The sequence below is a fragment of the Aulonocara sp. 'chitande type north' Nkhata Bay genome, linkage group LG3, assembly GCF_057382095.1.
Source record: "Aulonocara sp. 'chitande type north' Nkhata Bay isolate Kocher_YH1m ecotype deep benthic linkage group LG3, A_spYH_male_GT1.1, whole genome shotgun sequence".
Lineage (NCBI taxonomy): Eukaryota > Metazoa > Chordata > Actinopteri > Cichliformes > Cichlidae > Aulonocara > Aulonocara sp. 'chitande type north' Nkhata Bay.
The window spans coordinates 12,253,777-12,270,207 of NC_141346.1; the positions used below are offsets into that span (position 1 = coordinate 12,253,777).

General features: G+C 43.0%; 1 protein-coding gene across 1 annotated transcript; it reads left to right on the forward strand.

Moving 5' to 3' along the window:
- The first annotated feature begins 8,974 nt into the window (after positions 1-8,974).
- LOC147333995 (uncharacterized) lies at positions 8,975-16,044 on the forward strand. The gene is made up of 15 exons (XM_086286464.1): positions 8,975-9,288; positions 9,750-10,247; positions 10,326-10,388; positions 10,478-11,041; positions 11,551-11,628; positions 11,773-11,927; positions 13,251-13,290; positions 13,366-13,563; positions 13,759-13,937; positions 14,022-14,201; positions 14,312-14,425; positions 14,505-14,588; positions 14,811-14,991; positions 15,077-15,235; positions 15,314-16,044. Exons 1-15 carry the CDS (start codon positions 9,168-9,170, stop codon positions 15,478-15,480), a joined length of 2,781 nt encoding a protein of 926 aa, XP_086142590.1. The 5' UTR covers positions 8,975-9,167; the 3' UTR covers positions 15,481-16,044.
- The last annotated feature ends 387 nt before the right edge of the window (positions 16,045-16,431 follow it).

Genomic DNA, 16,431 nt, shown 5'->3' on the forward strand with positions numbered 1-16,431 from the left:
ATATCAGACGCAAACATTACCGTGTACATCATTACACGCTGCCTACAAACACTCAGTTTACCTGCACAGCTCCTGTTACAGCTGCACTTTGAATCTCGAGTCAGAATTATTTCAGAATACTTTATTAATCCCTGAGGAGATTATGCGAGGGAAATGGGGTTAAAGGGGGAGACTGCTGCAGACTTTGGAAGAGCAGCAATAGCTGTAGCTTGTTTGATGTACTACAGCACCACCATGTGTTAGAAATGAGTCATGGCAAAAAGCAGACTTCAAGGTTGTCTGAGGTGCAGTTTGACCTGAACTTTACAAACAGAGAACGACTTCACACAAATCTCTGAATCTCCTGATCAGACACGGTGCAGGCTTCACCTTCAGGTGTACAGTCTGTGTAGGACGGGGCTCCACGAGTTACAACAACAAAGGATGTAACACTAAAAGCATGCACTGTGTATCCATGTATCTTCAGTAGGGTGGATTTCATATCAACACTGTGTGCACACCTCACTTTGTAGTTCTTCTAGTGTGAATTTATGAATAAAAGTGGAAAAAGTTCAACAAACGCAGTCAGATTTACCTCCAGCCTGCATCTGCACCCCGGGGGTCATGTGGATGAACTCTGGCCTCTCTGTGAGCTTGGAGCCACAGATAAACCTGATCACAGAGTCCGAGTGCTCCTCTGCCATTTGCACCTGTGAAACACAAAACAGCTGTAAGCTGAAAAGAACACAAAGCACATGTAAACAAACTGAGAACAAGTCCCACACAGTTGTGCTCACCGCAGCCTTTGTGTATTCACCAGCAGCCAGGGTTCCCTGGCAGCTCATCTGAGCTATGAGCAAAAAGCCTCGGCCCAGAGGCTTTCCTACAGCGCTCAGACCTTTCACCACTCCCGGCACTGCGTGGGCATTCACTATGTGGGACCAGGAGGAAATCTGGTACAAACCACCTGGAGAAAAGACAGAAGATCACAGCGTTCAAATACTTTGGATATAAACAAAATGATTTTTAAGTTATCCTGAATTTACACGACAAAAAGAAAGTGTGAAATCGTCTCACCATCATACTGACGCTTGACTGTGTTCCCGATGTCAGCAAACTTGCGATCTTCAAAGATGAGGAAGTTGTGTTTCTCTGCTAAGGCTTGCATGTTCTGAATGAAGGCTGATGTGTAGTCCTGTAACACATATGGAAAAAACCATCAGCTTGTTTGTTACATGTACAGACTCAAGGTTTGAGTTGACCTGCCATCTTCAGAAGTTTTCTGATGACTCTGCGGTGGTTGGATGCATCAGCAGGGATGATGAGACAGAGTACCGGGCTGTGGTCGACTCCTTTGTCACGTGGTGTGAGCAGAATCATCTGCAGCTCAACGTGGCAAAGACCAAGGAACTGATCGTGGACTTCAGGAAGACCAGGAAACACTTGACCCCTGTTTCAATCCAGGGGGTCAGTGTTGACATTGTGGAGGACTATAAATACCTTGGAGTACACATTGACAATAAACTGGACTGGGCTAAAAACACCACAGCACTTTACAGGAAGGGCCAGAGTCGTCTCTATTTTTTGAGGCGACTGAGGTCCTTCAACATCTGCCAGAAAATGCTGAGGATTTTCTATGAGTCTGTTGTGGCCAGTGTGATCCTCTATGCTGTTGCATGCTGGGGGAGCAGGCTGAGGGTCGCAGATGCCAACAGACTCAATAAACTAATCCGTAAGGCCAGCAAGGTTGTGGGGATGGAGCTGGACTCCCTCAAGGTGGTGTCGGAGAGGCGGATGCTGTCCAAGATAAAGACAATGTTGGATAACACCTCCCACCCACTCCATGACATGCTGGTCAGTCACAGGAGCTCGTTCAGTGAGAGACTGAGATTACCGAAAAGCACCACTGAACGACACAGGAAATCTTTCCTGCCTGTGGCCATCTCCCTGTACAACGCATCCACTTAACACACTGTTTACTGCTATAACTACACATGTTTCTTTTCCAACTATTTATTTATGAGTGACTTATGTATGTATGTATGTATGTATGTATGTATGTATGTATGTATATATATGTATATATTGTACTATTCTTAGTTAGCGTATTGTCTGTCTTGTCTTAATGTTGGTTTATAATGGAGCACTGTAACAAAAAATAATTTCCCCCAGGGATCAATAAAGTATTCTGATTCTGATTCTGATCCTGCTGTACCTCCAGGATGTCTGCATGGGTCTTCAGCATGCAGATCTTTGGACCGAGCGACTCGGCCAGCTGCAGCAGCTCCTCGCTGTTGGTTACATCAGCAGACACACAAAGGTTGGACTGCTTCTCCTCCATAATCTTCAGCAGCTTTGATGCTAGAAGGTAAATGTCTGCAGATAAAAGAAGGAACAAATGAAGAAGGAACAGAAAATGAGAAACCAAAGAAAACACCACCAGTCTCTGTTTGAACTTTAAATAATTAAATTAGGACAGATGGTTTGAAAGAGGAGTGAAAGAAGCCATCTATGTCCACTGTGAGCGACCATCTTTGAACAGAGGCGGGGGTTTACGACACCAACTCTCTGCCATCTATAATCCAGTTTTGAGATCCCTTCCCAGACGCCTTAACGCCCACTCACATCCTGGGCCATCTGATCTCAGGAATTCGCATGATAAGGTGGGGCCAGGTTTCACAATGAACTCACCCAAAACTCTGGCTGATTGGGACCCACACCCAGTTTCACACCTTGGCTCAGGTGATTAGAGGATCATCAGGGGGTCCTTTTGTCCCTCTGTGGGGGGTCACTCCCACTAGGTTTATATCTGGGACTCTCCACCATTTGACCTTAGAACTGAAGAAGCTTCTCGGATGAGAGGTGAAACGTCTTCAAGTAACTTAAAGAAGTCCAGACGCTTTTCTTTGCAAGCTCCTTTGGCTACGATGACCTGGATGACTGAGAACCTTCACAGACTTTAAATAATTAAAGTTTTAAAACTACATACTTCCTAACTCGGCTCTTTCTGAATAACTAAGCTCCAGCTTCTTACTGGCAGGAGAGTCGCTGCCATTCTTGGGGCTGAGAGAGAGTGAAGGTGACAGAGTTACTGTACTGATTTTTTGTTCCTGGATTGTGAAGCAACACAAATAAACACATGAGCCTTATCTTATCCTGAGTGACCTGAAGAGGAGCTGCAGAAAGCTGCTGATTCATATAAACATCATTGAGGCTTGAGTGAGTGATTAGCTGCTGACAGGTCCAGTCTGATCTGTTTGAACTGCCTTACGCTGTGTGAAAGGAGGAGTTCCCTGAAACTCAACCATTAAGTCTGCTAAATTACTGTAAAACAAACCGCGAGTATTAATGTTACACAGGAGCTGACGAGTGCCTACACAGACACATTTGCCTTCAGAAAGTGCATCCAGCAGACGTTTCCTGTGTCCGGTATCGCTTTCAGCTGTTCTGAAGTCAGTATGCTGTGCAGTCATGAAGGCAGCACGTGGTTACCTGGTGCGTGAGCGCGGGGTGGGACACGAGCACCCTCAGGTGGATATAAATGGGTGCCAGCAGGCCGCTCTTTAGCTTGTATTCTCCGAACTTCACTCCGTTCACGTCGTGGAGCTTCAGGATTAAACTGTCAGTGGAAGCGCTACCTGGAAGCCTTGCGCCAAATGTTTCAGAATAAAAGCGTCAATGTATGTTTTGAGAGCATTTAATGTTTACAGATAAAACGTCGCGTAGGTCAGTGAGCATGTGTGATGAAGCCTGGTAGAAAGAGTCGTTGTTTGTGAAAGTTAAAATAACCTGATGGCAGACATGTTTCATTAACACCTCAACATAAAGAAGTGCTGAGGGGTGTTGGCAATGAATGTGAGACAGAGATCAGTGGATGAAACCATCAGAAGCTCATGTTCTGCAAAAAGAGAATACGTTTTTGTTTTCTGAAGCTATTCTGGACATTTTTAAAGTCTTCAGCATGAAGTTGTTGTTCATCGTACTGTGAGGTTACAGGCTAGACTGCTTAATAATGGCCTCCAAGTTTAACCTGACACTTTTATTCATATTTACTTCATATTTGTATTCTGTGTCTCCAAAGTCAGAATACAGTTACATTTTAGTGTCGCTGATTTGCAAAACAAAAGCTAAACTCGGTTCAGACGTGAGTTACAAGTTACAAAACAAGACCAACAGATCTCAAACTAAAACCCACGTTCTCAGTCTGTCCCAATAAGTAAACACAGTGAAGCTCTGCTGTAAGTCTTTCTGACTGAATAAAGTCATACAAAGACAAACTTGCATTATGCAGCATTTTATTCAGATTGCAACTAATCCATGTTCAGATGTTTTTACGTCTGTTCTACTGTATTCTACTGGTTACACTTTTATTTTTCTTGATAAGAACTGATTTATGCTGAGGTACATCCTTATACTATTCAATGTGGAACAACAATATAACTCACTGATTTTCCATGTTGTTGTTGTAAACAACAGGAGGAGATTCATTGTCTGCGTTTTTGCCATGAGCGGCTGAGTCTTTGTGTGAATGCATGTATGCATCTTTTCAAGGAGCGTCAACAGCAGAGGGCCTCCTTCTTTGTTTTTTGGACCTTATTGTCTCTATTTTCTCTCTCACAGTGTCTCCTCTGCCTCAGGCCAACAGCCAGGTGTTGAAAATACCTGCAGTTAACAGAGACATGCGACTCTTGAGACGGCATTTCAGATAGAAACACTGCTGAGCCTGAAGTGTTTCTGTCTACAATCACCAGATTTCACAAGATACAAACACAGAAAGCTGTGTGTGCATCAATAAGAAGGCGTTACACAAAATAATAAATCTTCACCTTTATCATTTACAGCTTTCAGACTAAAATATAACTCTTTAAGTAACGGTGCACTCACTTCGTGGAACGCACTAAATTACTTTCACTTTGTTGTGGGTTAAACATAACCTAAGGTTTCTAACCAAGGTCCTAACACGATTTACAGTCCACAAGTAGAAGTCTGTGTAACTGTGTAAACAGTACACAATACAAGTAATGCAACTAAACACTGACAGTAGGGCTGTACCACAGTTATGTCTAGTTGTAGAATGCAGCTTCCATATTTAACAAAGCCCCAATATTTCTTCTTATACTCCTTATAATATTTCTTCAGAGTAAAAGATCTCTCAGCAGAATTATGCAACATTTTAGGCACACTATTGCCCCTATCAACTCAGTGAGCTGGGATTGTTTATTCTAAACATGAACTACTGTTAAAGCAACACACATGGACTACTGGAGCCCCACACGACAACATCTATACTGTCCAGTCTCTCCTGGTGGACATGGCATCACGTTATTCATGGTTACAAACAATTTTAGACTGATGTGGGCCAAGCCCAGCACCTACTTGCCAACATTGAGACCTCAGGTGGAAGCTGCGCCCACCTGAGGACCCGCCCTTCGCGGTCTGAGTGGGCGGGTCATACGAAAGCCGGTTTGGCCGGAAGTGAGCGACTGTGACGATCCAGCCTTCAGAATTACGTCACGAGCTCTCTCGGTGGAGTGACACTGCCGTCTGCTCCTTTTTATCTAAAATATAACCGGACACTGGCGTAAATTCTCGACCGTCTCGTTCTTCGAGAATTTACGCCAGTGTCCGGTTATATTTATGTTTAATCAGTTTTCTGTTTGACGTTTATTCAGCTGTGTGAAAACCCCGGAGGAACCTCCTGAGGGATTAATAAAGTTTTATTTAATCTAATAACTTTAATCTCAGCCAAACCGATTTACTCACGAACAAATAAAACACTGAAAAAGGCCAAACAATAACATGTTTAAGTTATTTAAGTAACTTTAGCGAAAGACCGCGGGAGTTTGCTGCTCTCGCCGGAGCTCAGATATTTGAAGTTTACACAGCTACATTCTCGCCTGAAAAGACGCTAAAAGTTTATTTTGCGACCCAGAAAGAGAAATAAGAGTAATATTAAAACTAAGTAGCTGTAGTAATAGTAGCCATTGTTGGAAACTGGAATTGGCTGGGCCAATCTGGGATATGGTTTTTCAATTTTGTTGTCCAGGTGGGAAATCGGGAGATATGGGGAGAATGGTGGCTCCGGGAGAGGCACTGAAATTCGGGATTCCCACAGAAAAATCGGGAGTGTTGGCATGTATGGCCTAGCATAGCCTGTAACGTTATTATGACGGACACATTTTATGAGTGAACTTGACTTTAAGTGACTTACAGGTTTCTTTGAAAAACACTTTCTTATATCCAGGTTCTTCCTTTTTGCTGTCGTCCTCCTCGCAGCGCAGGCTTGCCGCTGCTAAAACTAAACAGAGCTCCCTGAAAGGCACAGCCAATCACATTGGCCATATTTGTCACATGACGTAGGACTCCAGTAGAGGACGTAATTTAACTCTTTCTGCACCGCTGGGTGAATGAGACGCTGACAGATCGGGGTTTTTTCTTTCTATCGGGTTTGTTTTTCTTTACTCGAAGACATCAAATTATTGGTGGGGACATGTCCCTTCCGTCCATGCCAAATCTACGCCTTTGTTCAGCAGGAAATACTTGAACCAACAGATTTTCCTCATCATCATTTCCCCATAACCCTTTAATGACTCTTGAGTACTTTTGAGATTTAAATTACAACAAAATAACACAATAAAAAACAATAAAACTGTCAATCGTGCATAGAAATTACTTTCCTGCACCGGATTGTATTTTCACATGAACCTCTATGAGGTCAGATGTAGAAGGGTTTAGGGCTACAGTGCAAATGTAAGATTGTTTGTTTCTGGGCGGGATTAAAGACAGAGAACAGAATCAGCATTGAAAATAGCTGCAAAATGTCATATTGGTGGGTTTTGTGTGGGTGTTTTGTTTTACTTAACTTTGCTAATTAATAATCTAATTATGGGACTTGGACATGAGGTCAAGGACACTCTAAACCCAGGCACAATGTACATTTCAAATTCCTTTCATTTTAAATATGTTTATATTGTCTATTCTGTAAAATAGTCAGATGTCTTATTAATGTGCAGAATTCACCTGCTTGCTGCTACTGCTGCACGTTCACCCAATGTATATACTATATATATATAATGTTCTTCCTCCAACCCCCCCACACCCCCTCCCATTTTTGCACATGTCGAGGAGCGTGTCAGGTTACATTTCCCTGTGTGTTATACTTGTATAACTATGCATGTGACAAATAAAGAACCTTGAACCTTGAAGTTCTTTCTCTACTGGTGACCTGCTTTATTGTAGAGCTGTTTGCAGTAAAAGGTGAGCGGCAGCTAGTTATTTTGTTAATCCCTTGGATAACAGAGACAAAAAGGATACAGCAAATGGATGATAGTGGAAGATGGATGCAGATTGTTTTTTCTCTGTGAGGACACATTTGAGAATCCCAGAGTTACTAAAACTGATTTAGAGCCACTTCAGTTTTCACAACAGTCAAAAACGTTTTCATCATTTCTCTGCAAAAGCTGCATTTAACCAAATCAAAAAAAAAAAACAACCCACAATTTCATTGTGTGTAAAGAAAAACAAAACATGAGAATGTAGAACAATGAGAGCGACGTGTTTAAGATGCAAGATCCAGCTCTTTCACTACTTTTAAGGAGAGGTTTACACTTTTTACTGAATTTATATTGATTTCTGCGTGTGTTGTTGCTGACTGTGTCTATATGTGTCATTTTTTCTAACTGTGAGATACATGCTGCAGGTCTCCCTTGAAAAATGTTTTTAATCTCAGTGGGATCTTCCTGGTTAAATATAGATTTAATAAATAATAAAGAGACAGATGATTGAAGCCTGTAAGTATTTCTGTGCGTTTCTTTAAGGCACACAGAGCTTTTGGATCGTAGCAGAAAAAGTGGAATCAAAACATGTAAACAGTTTGTTCACAGTGGCTCACAGCACAGACACGTGGACATGAAGTCGTGTCATCGAGTCAGCTTTCTTTTCTGACTCGATGCAATAAAACATTTAAATACTTGTATTCATGAATCTCGTGATAATTTGGGGGTTTTCATGATTTCTTTGAACTTTTGCTTTTCCAGGGTGTAATTATTGCACTTCATACGTCTTCAATAAAGTATTTTCCACAGCAAACTGTGAATTGCTTGGAAATGGCAGTGTAGCCTTTCCACTTATTATGAGCCTCTACGATCTTCTTTCTGATTTCCTTTGTCTTTGGCGAGTAACAGTCGTCCCTGTCATGTGTTCGAGTGCCCTGTTCCTTGGAGTCTTTTTTATGCTGATTGGATGTTGTTAGGAAGCCAACTGACTTAAATTGAGGTGTGTTTTTAAAGGTGATTCATTACTGTAGGTGTGTTTTGAAAGCAAACATTCACATGGGGCTTTTTACTACATTTGGTACAAAGCAAGCCTACAAATGTATTTTATATTACAAAATGTACCAGAAGCTACTAAATAGCACCAGTGACTCTGATTATATCAAGTTTCATCAATACTGCATAAAATTGGGAAGAAGTTTAGGAAATTGTTCCATGTTTCCTGGGGGGCTAATAATTTTGGCCTCAACAGGATATTATGTGTCTGACAACTCTTTTAAAAAATAACAGTGTAAATTGTCATGTATTAGTGGGAAATGTGTTTTTGCATGAATGATTTTCTTTTCTTCTCTGCATGAAACAGTAACGGTCGCCTTGAGGCAAATCAAAACTGGTTTAACGAGGGCCAAATGGAGCAGAAACAAAATTCACCCGAAAACAAAAAAGCAGATTTGCTTCCCTGCTGTGAGGCTGCCATATATGGAGAGTCTTCTTGCTGCAGTTTCAGCCATTACCAAGCTGCTTCTCAGATTACACTTAGTCCCGCCCCCTCAGCACACAGCTTAAGCCACTGGTGAGGCAGCTTTTCAGCATGAAGGCGTTGCTTTCAGGCTTAACTGCCTGGTTTCCTAGGGAACCGTGCAGCAGACAGGCTGGGCGGAAAAGCGTTTCCGGGTCGGTCAAACTTGGAGAGAGGAGCAGAGAGACAAAGAGGAGGTGATAGTGAGGTGGGGGAGGGAGAAGGCTCCGTGGAGAGGCAGTGGGGGGAGGCTGAGGTGCTGGCTCTACTCTCAGTGTGGGACCAGGGTGGACATCAGCACGTGGTAGAGAACAGAAGCACATTTGAGGGGATTTCAGAGCGTCTGAGGAGGCTCAGTGTTGTGCGCAGCTGGAAGGAGTCTCAGCTAATTCAGAAGCATGAGACTTCAGAGCAAGAGGCCTGATGCAGGCACGTCAGTGAACTACAGCCCAGGAGTGGAAGAAAGGCCACGGGAGGAAGGTGTGGATAATCAAAGAAGAATCTACCCAGTCCAGCAAGGTAACTGTGTTCAACACCAACTGTACTAACGACGATAACAACATGACTTTGTTCACTTGGGGAAAAAACAAAAACTAGCATCAAAGGATAAAGCTTGCTTGTGCTACAAACTCAGACAATTACATTAACCTCCTAAGACCTGAACTCTTCCATGGCATGCATTTTTAATTTCTCTTTGATGTTTGGGCGGATTGGGACCTGTTGAATGTAAAAACAAAGAATTATCAGAATTATTTTTTCACCTGATCTTTGTTTCTAAGAAAAACGAGATCCACATATGAGGAGAAGAGTAGCCGTATAATGTCCTCGGAGGTGGATATCAGGCCCTTGTAGAGCAAAATTGAGTTTTGGTCTAAATGTGATGTCTCTATATGTGGATCCTAGGAGGTTAAAGTTTCTTTTATTTAAAAAAAAACAATCACCCTTTAGCCAAAAATGACAATGTCTTCATGTTTGCACAGGAATAAAGATTCAATTTCATTCAGCTGTTTCTGACTCTACGAATGTGGCTGAAGAGGGAATCCGCAACTGGACAGATGATGAAGTAAAAGCGCTGCTGTGCGTCTGGGCCGACCGCAACATTCAGGAACGTTTGAAAAGCACGCTGCGCAACAAATCCATATTCCAAGAGATGGCTCGGCAGATGCAAAGAAAATATGGGGTGATACGCGACTGGAGACAATGCCGTACAAAATACAAGAATTTGAAATATGACTATAAGATTGCTAAAAGTGCACACGCTGCAGGAGGCAGCAGTGCAGGAAGCCTGGGGAAGTACATGAAGTTTTTTGATGAAGTGGAAGCTATTTTACTGGACAAAGGACTGGAAAATGGGAGCATGGAGATGCAGAAGAGACTGTATGATGGTGAACTGAAAGCAGGGAGGCTACAAACGCCAGCAGGCCACACAGGGCAGATAACAGGCTCTGAGAGTGAGGTGGTCATCGACATGGATGATGGTAAGCATCACGTTTGCAAGCAGTTGTTTTAGATTCAAGACTCCATGAAAATAATTTTCTTATTTTTCCTTATTTAAGATGACAACAGTGATGATTGCAACATGGACGGAGAAATGGAAATAAAGAGAGAGAGAAGTACAGGTATGCCAACAAAGAAAAGAAAATCTGCCACCTGTGGAGTTTAGCTGCATATGTAAGCTTTTCCTTCCATATCTGTTCTTTTATTCCAGATGCCCATCGAGCACACACAGACTTCTGCTCTGACCAAGTGGTCATGGTGTCGGACGCTGGTCGCAACTGGAGCGACCAAGAGGTGCGAGCCCTGATCCAAGTCTGGGCCGATGAGCGCATATGCAGGAAGCTGGAGAGCTCAACCAGAAAGAGGGACATCTTTGTCCAGATCTCGAGGAGGTTACTGCAGCAAGGCATCGATCGTGACTGGAAACAGTGCCACACTAAGTACAGGAACCTCAAGTATCTCTACAGGTCCCTTCAAAGGGGCAAGACTGATGAAGCTGACCCGAGATGCCTCATGAGGTTCTACGAAGAAGTGGACTCCATTATGAATCGCGCGACTAACGACTACACAGAAGAAGATTCAGACAGACTTACAATATCTGACAACTGTGATGAGAAAAATAACGTGGACGGCAATTTGGCAAACACGAGGAGAGCTGTGGAGGACAAAACCTGCACCTCTGATTCTGACTTAACCATCGAGGCATCAAACACTTATGAGTCAGAGCGGCATAAAATCAAGGAGCATCGTTTGGATCAAGAACACACGTTGATGAGTGAGCTGATCATTTAATCATCATTATCATCAGTATGAATTAGATGAAAAGGTTACACAATGCATTCAGTGGTCAGTTACCATGAGTAAGATAATCAAGCAGGAACAGCACGGACAGCCAAAAACAAAGGTTTTGGCTGTTTTTGTCCTTAAAATATTTCTCAAAATCTTATATCAACACAACATATTAGTTAGTATTTCAACTAAAACCATAAAATCTGCAGAGAAATTGTGATTCAGTAAACTGACCCTTTAACACTGAATAGACTTGAAGGTAGAGGGAAATAAATATTATTTTCAAACTACAAACTTTCCGGTTAGTAAACAACTTGGTCCAACTTGAGCTGCAGCCACCCAGGAAGTGGTTTTGAGATGTGTTTTATTTAAAATGAGTCTCGTGGTGGTCGTAAGCCAGTCTTACTTTGTTTAATACCAAGACAAATCTTTTCTTTTGCAGCAAAGAAGCATGTCTATATCTGTGTTTTAACTGCCTTAAATATATTTTTGCAGGTGCTTCTGAGAGTGAGGTCGACAAAGAGAATACTACTGCATCAAACAGAAGACTGAAGAGGAAAGCTGTGGATGAAGGTCTGAAATGTGTCTCCTTCTGAAATAATTAAATATGGATAAGAACACGGCTGTGAGCTAAAACAATGCACAACTCATGAAACCCTGTTAGGAGCTGACATGTTACACTAGTCGTACGTTAACCTTTGTCCTTCTTATTTCCAGACCCTGGACTGCACACATCACTGAAAAAGCTGAACCCTCTCGGCCCTGTTGCTGCTGACAGACTGCACACCCAGTGTAAAGAAGAGCAGGACCACATCCCCATATTAAAGATCAACTCAGTCTGTTCAGTGGCCCCCCCTGCTCCATCGCCACAGGTAACATACACTGATCTCACGTGACCATTACAAAACTGACGTATTCTCCGACATAATAAACGCTGGTGTGGGTTCTTTTAAAACTACCCCAACTACTTGATTAATCGAGTGACAGATTATTATATGATCATTATTTTTCAAATGAAAATGTCCCACATTAAAATTACATTTGTCAACTTTAACATGTTTAGGTTTCAGATTGCAAAAACAAAGATGAATTGATTCATGCAAATATTGTAAAGCCTGAAGCTGCAGCTCTATGATGTATGTTGGGCTGACGTTTGTTAATCAAACCTGAGGAAAAGTTATGTCTTAAGTGTTATTCACTAATCCATGTTAGAAAGTTCCAGAGTTGGTTTTGTTCACCTGGTCACAGGATTTTAAATGGGAGAAATATTTCACTGCTTATCCAGGTGACTCCTTCAGTATCAGCTGACCACAACCTTAACAGTGCAGTACTTAAGCAGAACAGCTGCATAACAACTGAAACCAGCACCACTGACTAACAATGAGCCACCGATTCAGTTTCAGGATCGTCAGTATGCAAACTGGTACCATGAGTACCAATCGCATCACTGTGAGATGATGAGCAATCGTTCAGAGGTGTCATCGCCTTTTCACGTAACGGCTCCCCACTCAAACCATGATGTGCACACCGTCACTGTGAGAGTTGCCACTGGTCTGTAGGTGTAAACAGACCACCGCGTCTCAGCCTGATGAGCTAGCTCTTCTGCGCTGTGCAATCTGCTAACCTGTGGTTGTCTGGTTGACTTTCTGAATTCAATGTAATTGGAAAATAAAGAAAAATACATTAAACTGCAAGCTAGTTGAAGGAAACCAGGGTTTTGGTTCATGAAGACATTTCACCTCTCATGCATGATGGATCGTTGACCTGCCCGGTTTCTATGCAGGTTGTTAAGGGTCCCATCAGTTGAGCTGACGTGTGACTCAATGCATGGGTTATGTGGGTCACATGACCTGTGGTGTGATTCCTATGTGGGACAGCTTCATGAACCAAAAACAAAGTCTAGCTGCCGTCAATTTAATAACTTCAAACTAGCCTGGTCTCAACACCTGTATCTTATGTTTCATCAGAAATAAGAATGTGGCAATCATGTGACATCCTTACAGACAAGCTGCATGATAACATGTCGCTAACAACAGTGACACTTGAAAAGGCGATTTGTGTTTCCACTATTTTCTTCTTTAAAAAAGAAACAAGTGCTGCCTGCTAGGAAATCAAATCCGGCTTTTATGGGCGTAGACTAAAATGAAGCAATTCTTCTGTAAGTTCACTGGCGTGTTTTATGTTTTGTCTTTCAGGCCTGCTCAGGATCCACGAGCGCCATGGCCCCCGCCCCAGGTACTGCACGAGCCTTAATCCGCACTTTAGCGCTTCAGTTAGATGTGCATGGTTTAATTCTTTCCTTGTTTTCAGAGTTGAAAATCGGCCAGAAGCTCAATGAGGGCAAGACTAAACAGATTTTCGAGCTCGTGGACCAGCCGGGACTGGTTCTAGTCCAGTCTAAAGACCAGATCACAGCTGGGAACGCCATGAGCAAAGATCAGATGGAGGGCAAAGCTGCCGTTGCCAACAAAACCACGAGCTGCGTGTTCCAGCTGCTGCAGGAGTCTGGTGAGGTTTTTATTTCTGCACAAGGTTTTGGGAACAACAGATTGCATCAAAGGTTGATTCAGTGACAGGAAACAAACAGCCTAAAATAATAATACTTCATGTATACAAATTCAATAAAATATCGTTTTTAATCTCAGATGTTGTCATTTGTCCGTGAGTTTGAGGTTGCTCTGATATCCACCCTTCTCTCCTCAGGCATTAAGACGGCCTTTGTTAAGCAGCACTCGGACACGGCGTTCATCGCTGCGCGCTGCGAGATGATACCCGTTGAGTGGGTGTGTCGCAGGGTGGCGACTGGATCTTTCCTCAAGAGGAATCCAGGAGTCAAAGAGGGCTACCGCTTTTCTCCTCTAAAGATGGAGATGTTCTTTAAAGTGAGTCTTGCTGCGTGCGGTGATTCTCTCCGTGTGTTTTCAGTCTGAGTGTTGTCGCAAACTCATCACTGATTGTGTTTTTAGGATGATGCCAACAATGATCCTCAGTGGTCAGAGGAGCAGCTGCTGGAGGCCAAACTGTGTCTGGCTGGGCTCACTATTGGTCAGTGTGAGGTGGACATAATGAGCCGCAGCACTCTGGCCATTTTTGAGATGGTGGAGAAGGCCTGGGCCACTCAGAACTGCTCCCTGGTGGACATGAAGGTAGGCTGTGCAGCAGCGCCCCCTGCTGGTTAAAGTCACATCTTGGTGCGATCACTTCTCTCCTGTAGCTGCAGCAGAACTACAACTAAGGACTTTTTCTTTGCTTCTAGATTGAATTTGGCGTCAGTGTGAAAAGTCGAGAGATTGTGCTCGCTGACGTGATTGACAACGATTTGTGGAGGCTTTGGCCAGCTGGAGATCGGAGCCAGCAAACAGACAAACAGGTGATGGACTGACTTTGATTTATTTTCATGCTGATATGAAAAAGAAACAAGCCTCAAACTTTTCTTTTCCCCTTTGTAGGTGTACAGAGAGCTGAAGGAAGTGACCCCAGAGGCAATGCAGATGGTGAAGAGGAGTTTTGAGTGGGTCTCTGAAAGGGTCAAGGTACAGCAAACAGATGCCTCTAATCTATTCTTGATCTTGTAGGAGTGTTTAGCTCTTTCTTTGCTTTGAACATCCAAACCAACAAACACTGTTTAACATCACAGAAGCCTGCAGCTGCTTTTGATGTAATTCAGGAAAAAACCAGCACAGCTGCACGATTTTTCTTTTGAGCAGGTAAAACTGACATAAAGTGATGATTCAATGGTTTCTGTGTGTCTACAGTTGCTGCTGGAGCCCCAGGCAAGCAGCAGGGTGGTGCTTTTAATGGGCTCCACCTCAGACGTGGCCCATTGTGAAAAGATAAGAAAGGCGTGCGCCTCCTACGGGATCCCCTGTGTCCTCAGAGTCACCTCGGCACACAAGGGTCCAGATGAGACGCTCCGCATTAAAGCTGAATATGAAGGTGAGCTTTAATGTTGACGTAACTGCGTCTTTATACTGATGTGGGATTCTTTCTAATCGGATCGTTTCTTTATGCTGTGTTGCAGGTGATGGCATACCCACTGTGTTCGTGGCTGTGGCTGGGAGGAGTAACGGCCTCGGCCCAGTGATGTCTGGTAACACGGCTTACCCTGTGATCAGCTGCCCTCCTCTCACTCCAGACTGGGGACCACAAGATGTCTGGTCATCCCTCCGCATGCCAAGTGGTGAGCAGAGCTCTTTACTGTAGCGTGCAGCGTTAATCGTTCGTGCTGTTTTTGGATTTATTTATTTTTGTCCTGCAGGTCTTGGCTGCTCCACCGTGTTGTCTCCTGAAGCTTGTGCTCAGTTTGCAGCGCAGATCTTGGGGTTGAGGGACCACCTGGTGTGGTGCAAACTGAGGGCATCCATGCTCAACACCTGGGTGTCTCTCAAGCTGGCTGACAAGAAGTTACAAGCCTGCAGCCTCTGAAGAGCCCAGCGTGCATCACACTCAACAAAAGAGCTTTGGTCCATTTAGCACCCTTGAAGCGAACTGCAGGACTGAAAACGACACAATTCATTTATTGAGACCAAGTTTATAACATGGAACAGTTTCTAACAGATTTGTTATAGTTACTCATTTTAATGGAATTTTATAGAACTTTTTAATTTGTTTATTTATTTTTGCATGCATGTTGTTGCTGCCTGTGTTTCATTGTATCATTTTTGTAACTAGCTGCTGCCTATCGTCAGGTCTCCCTAAAAAAAGGTTTTTGTTTCAGTGGGATCTACCTGGCTGAAAAAAAAGTTCAATTACAAACATTGTTTACTATGAAAACCCATTAACTGTAGGTGTTTGTCACACATATGATTGAAGCCTGTATGTATTTGTATGCTTCTTAAGACACAGCTTTTGGATCACAGCAGAAAAAGTGGAATCGAAACATGTAAACAGTTTGTTCACGGTGGCTCACAGCACAGACACGTGGACAGGAAGTTGTGTCATGGAGCTTTCTTTTCTGACTCGATGCAATAAAACATTTAAATACTCGTATTCATGAATCTCGTGATAATTTGGGGGTTTCCGTGATTTCTTGAATCTCACTCAGTGCACGTACTCATGAATACAGTCAAAACATCCTGTAAATATTAGTCTCAGACTGGAAGAGAGGTTGCTGAGAGATGTGAGGGAAAGAGAGATGGGAACATAGATTTCTTAAATTATGAATAAAATCAGTTTAATATCGCTCACGTTTATACACTGTTCTTTTTTTTTTTTTTTTTTAATCTTTTGATGCTCCCCTGATCTGCCTGGAAACAGTCACACTGAGTACAAGAACCTGAAGTTTCTCTACAGGTCCCCTCAAAGGGCAGGACTGACGAAGCTGACCTGACTCATGAAGTGGACTCCATGATGAATCACATGACTAACGACTCTGCC

Excerpts from the sequence above, each read along its gene's own strand:
- LOC147333995 (XM_086286464.1), top strand. The coding sequence starts at position 9,168 with ATGAGACTTCAGAGCAAGAGGCCTGATGCAGGCACGTCAGTGAACTAC. Across the intron at positions 11,629-11,772 it reads GAGGAAAGCTGTGGATGAAG|ACCCTGGACTGCACACATCA; the intron begins GTCTGAAATGTG and ends TCTTATTTCCAG. Across the intron at positions 13,938-14,021 it reads AGATGGAGATGTTCTTTAAA|GATGATGCCAACAATGATCC; the intron begins GTGAGTCTTGCT and ends TTGTGTTTTTAG.